At 45.1% G+C, this 6,283-nt stretch overlaps 1 protein-coding gene across 3 annotated transcripts in view; it reads right to left on the reverse strand.

The window, feature by feature from the left end:
• Positions 1 to 6,276, reverse strand: part of BBOF1 (basal body orientation factor 1) — a 15,687-nt gene extending 9,411 nt beyond the window's left edge. For 2 of the 3 annotated variants that reach the window (XR_003093470.1, XM_014519215.2), the window contains exons 1-5: positions 6,169 to 6,276; positions 5,702 to 5,951; positions 2,958 to 3,023; positions 2,073 to 2,216; positions 200 to 280 (exon numbers count right to left, since the gene is read on the reverse strand). Coding sequence is in view for 2 of the 3 variants with exons in the window: in XM_014519215.2 (XP_014374701.1) it covers positions 200 to 280; positions 2,073 to 2,216; positions 2,958 to 3,023; positions 5,702 to 5,951; positions 6,169 to 6,200 (573 nt within the window). In the remaining variant the exon portion in view is untranslated. The remainder of the gene's footprint in view (positions 1 to 199; positions 281 to 2,072; positions 2,217 to 2,957; positions 3,024 to 5,701; positions 5,952 to 6,168) is intronic. The other variant, XM_025201229.1, reaches the window with a different exon arrangement.
• Positions 6,277 to 6,283: the final 7 nt, after the last annotated feature.

Below are 6,283 nucleotides of genomic sequence, written 5' to 3' on the forward strand. Positions count from 1 at the left end.
AAAGAGTGGTGATGATATGATCTCTCAGGGATTCTGATGCTTTATTTCTTTCTCTGGAAAACTGTTGCCAGTTCCTAAATTATCTCATCATATTTTGACAGATGTGAAGGATCATAAAACTCTCATCAAAGGACAGCCAAAGCTACAAAAGTCTGAGCCAGGAGGCAAATTCATATTGCTTTAATCAAAGGAAATATACCTTTTCCTCAAGAAACTTCTTTTCTAGCCTTCCAACTATCTCCTGATGTTCCCTGTTTGAGATCTGCATACTTTCTTTTATCTAGGATTTAAAAGAAAAAACCTTTAACAATGGTGTACTCTTTCAGCCTTCTACATAAAAATGTAAATGAAATGTACTAAAAAGCACTTCCCTTTCTTTCTTTCACTGTCCACGCTGTTGTCAGATCCTTGCATAATTTCTGTTACTTACCACAGAACGTCTTTTGAGTTATGCTGTATTTTTATTTCTTTTCCATAATTTACCTGCTCTTATATTTTCACATCACTGGCAAGCTTCTTTATCATATTCTCCATTATCTGTTAATAAATATGCAGAACACAGCACAGAACTCTTTCTAGTTTTGGTTAAGCTCTTCCCACTCAATTGATCATTTATATCCAAAGCCCAGAAACCAGTACATATGAATGTATTTCATATCTTACTTTAAAAAATGCTTTTATTATTTGTACTGTGGTACTTCAGTTATAGATCAGGGCCTCTGGGTGCTATACAAATATATCTCAAAAGGCAGTCCCTGCCCTGAAGACTGTACAAACTAAGTGACTTACTTGATGATACTACCTCTGTATTCCACTTGTGGCAGCACTGGTTACTGTAAAATCTATTACGTAACATTTACAAACCTATGTTATTTATAGCCCAAACACAGGGCTCCCTGCACATATCCCTGAGGAGAACACGTACAGCAGGCCCTGGAGTCCTTGCCTTGTACAGATATATCTGAATCAACTAATAGCAATTCAAACTCACCTTTGTGGAATGCTTTGAGATCTATGCAACCCCCCTCCCTGCAACTATGGGTCTGATGTACATTGTACAATATATTATAATTATTATGCTTGGATTTGACTCTCTGATTTGAACACTTGCTTTATTTGTCCCCAGCACTGAGGCTAACTCGATGTTTCATAGCAATTGTCCACTTTTGTACTGGTAGCAGGGGATGCTGAAGAAGCTACCCAGCTGAAGCTGAAAATAAATATCTGTTTTAATCAGCCAAGTCCAAGAAACTTAATATTTTTTCTAATTCAAGGGTACTTAGGAGTTTTTATAGCCCACCCAACAAAAAGAACTCTAGCTCTGGAACTTGTACCTTGCTGACCTACCTGTTTTCTCAGCTTACGGTAAAGTCTAACACAGTGATGTTCAACCTCTGACCTGCAGAGCATGTAATCTGAACTGTGGGACACCTCAAAAGCCCAGAAATTTGCTGGCAGGAGAACAGTATCAGCATTAATTGCTCCCAGAGCCATGGCAATTAATGCTGCCACCCCTCCCCTTTTGCCAAATCTCTAGGCCTGTGTGGAGCCCTGTAAGCCATATGATATGGCCCCATGTCATGTACCTGATTATGACAATTCACACTTAGGCTGCAGCCAGGGTTGATTGGTACACAGGGTTGATTTGCTGCATAGGGTCACAATGCGGACAGATTTGGTACCCAGGATGACACTGGCTTGTCAGACTGCACACGTAGACTGATGCTGCATACTGACCGCCCACTGGATCAGGCCTGTGGATCAAACCCACAAGGAGAATCTGACCTCTAGACCAGCCCTACACCCTTCATCCAGCTCGAGGGGCTAAAGACATTGAGCACCATGGTTGAACATATAATCTATTTGCATCTTATGTTCTGTTCCTGTCAGCCAGTCCCCCCCTGTGAAAGTGGCAAAATCACTTCTTACATAAAGCATTACAATCAAAGTCCTTAGGAGTATATGTTTAGGACTTGCACATGTTATAGTGATGAATGATCAATCTTTATTGAGCTTTTGTTTGTATGGGATGTCACTAAACCATCTAAAGTTAATACTTATGGCAAACTTACATCTTCTAATTCTTTCTCCATGTGTGCTTTCTTCTTGCGAAATTCCCTTATAACTTTCAGTTCTCCTTGAATTAAACTGATCTCTCTGGCCTTTTTGTGGAATCTTTCTTCCAGTTCTTTTAACTGATTGGAGTAATATTCTGTCTGCAGATAAAAGGCTCTCAGTAAAAGAAGAACAAGACAAAGCTAGGGCAACCCATCAGCAAGAAACAGACAGCCAATGAAAATGAAGGGCTAGCACCAACCTGATGTGCAAAATTTAAAACTACAGGGAATTATCATGAGAAGGAAAACAAAAAAAACAAGTCGAACAGTATCAACAAAATAGAGAGCTTAGAAAATAGTGTTAGGTTTAAAGCTGTCTTTTAATAACAGGCCAGTTTGCAGCCTGTTCTTTGCTGCTTCTGATTTGAGGGTCCTTCAGGAGCTCTCTTCATGCAATTTTTTAAAATTTAAGATGTGGATTATCAGACTTCTGTAGTCAGGGTTTGTGGGTAGATGCAGTCTGGTAAACAATAACTTCTCATTGTAATGGACTGAAAATCTACTCAGTGATGGACTTGGGCTATCAACAAGGGACAAGGGAAAACCAGAACAAAAATCAACTAATTTTTATTTTGCTGCAAATGAGGAAGGTTTCTGCTTTGTCTCTACCCACATCCTTCTCTTTCTGAGTACTATTGCTAATATCTATTACAAAGATGCTACCAGTTAGGAAGCCCTGGTATAGCCCCTGCACTTCTTTTTTGAACACCTTTTCATGAAAAGTGTTTTACCCCAAATCCTTTAACATATCTTCATCTAACTTGTTTATCATCCTCAGATCAAAACCAGTGCTCAGCCTGTTGTGAGAGCTAATGTGCTTAGGGGAAAATGTTCACGCACCAGCTTCTCACTGTCTTCTTGGGCTTGCTGCTTCAAATCAGTTAGCTGCTGCTTCAGTTTATCAATCTGTAGAAGATAAAAATCAAGGAATCATCATCACAGATAAGACTCTCCCCATTTGCTTTTGCCTCCTAAAACCACTTTATGGGATTGCACGAAGGAAAAGGTAACAAAATAAAAAAAGCTCTTTTATGTATAGTGTTAGAGGCTAGGTTAAACAGACACTCTTCAGTTGGATTAAATGTACAAAACAATCCAGGACTTCAGACCAAAACCAAGACACATAACAAAGGTACCTAGGAAGCTTCTCACAAATTAAATGGGTGGAAGGATTTATTATATGTTGTTTTGGGTAGGGGTATGTGTCTATGAGAGACAAACAAAAAAAATACAGAAGCAGATGAAAAAAGGAAGCAGAAACCAGACACAGCCACGTGACCCAAAATGAACCCCTGAGACAGAGCTTGGAGATGTTAGCAAGGAAACTGTCTCCTATTATTTGATTCCTCCTGTGTTCAAGGAAACATCGGCAGACAAGGTTCCTTGGGTGAATTTGATATCTTTTATTAGACCATCCAGGAAGAGTGCACACCAACTGCTGAAACTTCCTTAGCCTGACGAAGGGTTTTTGAACTCAAAAGCTTGCTTAATAACTATTCTCCAACTATTTGGGTTGGTCTAATAAAAGATATCAAATTCACCCAAGGAACCTTGTCTGTCTATGTCCTTAGACCAACATGGCTACAACCTACACCCCTGCAACAAGGAAACATCAGCTTTTGTACATTTTTTGGAAATAAACAGCAACTGTCATTACATTCTCCTAACTGGAAAAATTTGCAGGAACCCACATTTTTGGCTGGCTACTTGGATCAAAAGAAGGAACAGTAAGATTAAAGTGAAAGAGCTCTGGATGAAGCAAATGACAGCAGTAAGGGAAACAGTGTGGAACCTGTGTATTGACCCTATACTGATTCTCTGTTGAGGGAATTTACTTTAGGACACTGCAGGGCACTAGGCGGTACAAGGGGGAGCAGAGACTCAAAATCAGCGATTTGGACGATAGGGTGAAAAGCAACCTGTTCAAATTTGCTGATGATACCAAAATTTGGGGTGAGGTGGGCACGCTAGTAGGGAGGGAAAGACTGCAGCAAGACCTGGACAGGTTGCAAGGGAGGGCTAACAAAAACAGGATGCATTTCAATACGGACAAGTGCAGGGTGCTGCACTTGGGCAGTAGTAACCGGCAGCACACTTATAAGATGGGAAACTCCCTTCTTGAGACCACGGAGGCAGAAAGGGATCTTGGAGTCATCACTGACTCCAAGATGAACATGGGCCGAAAATGCGAGGTCACGGTCGGCAGGGCTAACTATCGTGCATCCACAGGTGCATCTCAAGTAGGGCCAAGAAGGTGATCCTCCCCCTCTACGCGACACTGGTCAGGCCACAGCTGGAGTACTGTGTCCAGTTCTGGGCACCCCACTTCAAGAGGGATGTGGACAACATTGAGAGGGTCCAGAGGAGGGCCACCCGCATGATCCGGGGCCTTGTTTCCCCTAGCGCCCCCCGGGATAACAAGGAATAACGGCCACAAGTTGTTGGAGAGTAGGCTTAGATTAGACATCCATAGGAACTACTTCACAGTCAGGGCAGCTAGGATCTGGAACCGACTTCCAAGGGAAATGGTGCTGGCTCCTACCCTGGGGGTCTTTAAGAAGCGGCTCAATGCCTACCTGGCTGGGGTCATTTGAGCCCAGTTTTCCTCCTGCCCAGGCAGGGGGTCGGACTTGAAGATTTACAAGGTCCCTTCTGACCCTACTTCTATGAAAATCTGTCCTCCAGACTTTTGAATTGGGTTTGGAGTTGCTGATCTTAGATCCAGATAATAACTGTTGCTGTAACAACAGCTGTCCACATAGCATTTCATTAAAAGAACAGAAAAAACCTTCTGCTGTAACTGATATCAGTGGATCCCCTGTGCAGTGCTATACAGTGATATACCACTTCTCTTAAAAGCAAATTCATGTACCTACGCTTGACTCCATGTATTTGAAATATGGCCTGCAGGTGGCAGAAGGGTCTTGGTATTCCAGGTTTGTAAAAGGAGGCAATCTCATTAAGGAGGTGTAGCTGTGTCAGCCTGAAGACAACTCTGGAGTCCTCTGCATTTCTTTAGGAAACTTCTTCATATTTAAAGGGCTTCCCTTGACTACTTAGCACTGTTTGCAATGGTTTCTGTGGCCATGCAGTCACTTTTGAGAACTGCTTTATTGCAATGGGCCACAATGGAAGCGATCCAAAGAAAGCTACAGAAGGTATCTATAACAGGTGTCTTGTTTCAAATATGCTCAGCTCACCACATCTGTCAGTGGCACTGGCTGAAAGCAGAGCAGGGTTGGTAAAGTGCTGCACCTTACCCCCAGCTGACATAGCTCCTTGGAGCAAGTGCAGACTGCCTGAGGTGTACCTTGACCTTGAACTATCTAGGTTACCTTTGACTTATCCCACTGGGTGCTACAAAAAACTCTGTTGTGGGAAGAATTGTGCGTGTGCCATGAGAGATGGGACCTCTGGCCAACTCACACTTGCAAAGGGCTGCAGTGGAGTCAGCAGCTCCTTCTGACCCTGCTGTATGTTCACCCATGAGCCTGGGGACTGATGCAGGACAGAATGATCAGCCTTAGCAGGGCAGGGAGTTGATGCAGCACGTTGCCCAGGGCTGCCCAGAGCCCTGCACGCACCTGCTTGTCTTTCTCCACGTCCTGCTTCTTGAGGAAGCTGATCACCTCCACCGTGTCCTTCTCCACCCGGCGCTGCTGCCAGGCCAGGTCCTCATTGTTTTTGGCCAACAGGCGGGCGGCCTCGCGGTACTCGGCCCGGGAGATCTCCGTCACTTCCAGCCGGGCCTCCCATAGCGCTGCGCTGGCCTTGGCCCGATCGGCCTCCGACTCCCTGTCCACCTTCACCTCCCCCGGGGTCCCCTTCTTCGCTCTGTGGGGACAAGCAGAGGTGGGAAGGTGCGGGGCAGGCCGTCTCCCTCGTCCCGCACCCCCACCACTCGGCTTCCCTGCCGCCACCCACCTGGCCCTGTTGCCCTGGTTATCTGCCCCCCCACGTTCCCCTGGTTAGTGCCCCGCTCCCTCCCTTCTGTTGCCTTGGTTACTTGCGCCCGTTGCCCCGGTTACCTGCCCCCCATTTCCCTGGTTACCTGCCCCGCTTCGCGCCCTTCCCTTTCGGCATCCTGTCGCCCCGCAGCCGACGGCGAGCCCCAGCGCGGGGCCGTCTCCCCGGCACCCGGGGGACAGCGCCGAGCCGCGACGCGC

The sequence above is a fragment of the Alligator sinensis genome, unplaced genomic scaffold (genome assembly GCF_000455745.1).
Source record: "Alligator sinensis unplaced genomic scaffold, ASM45574v1 scaffold280_1, whole genome shotgun sequence".
Classification (NCBI taxonomy): Eukaryota; Metazoa; Chordata; order Crocodylia; family Alligatoridae; genus Alligator; species Alligator sinensis.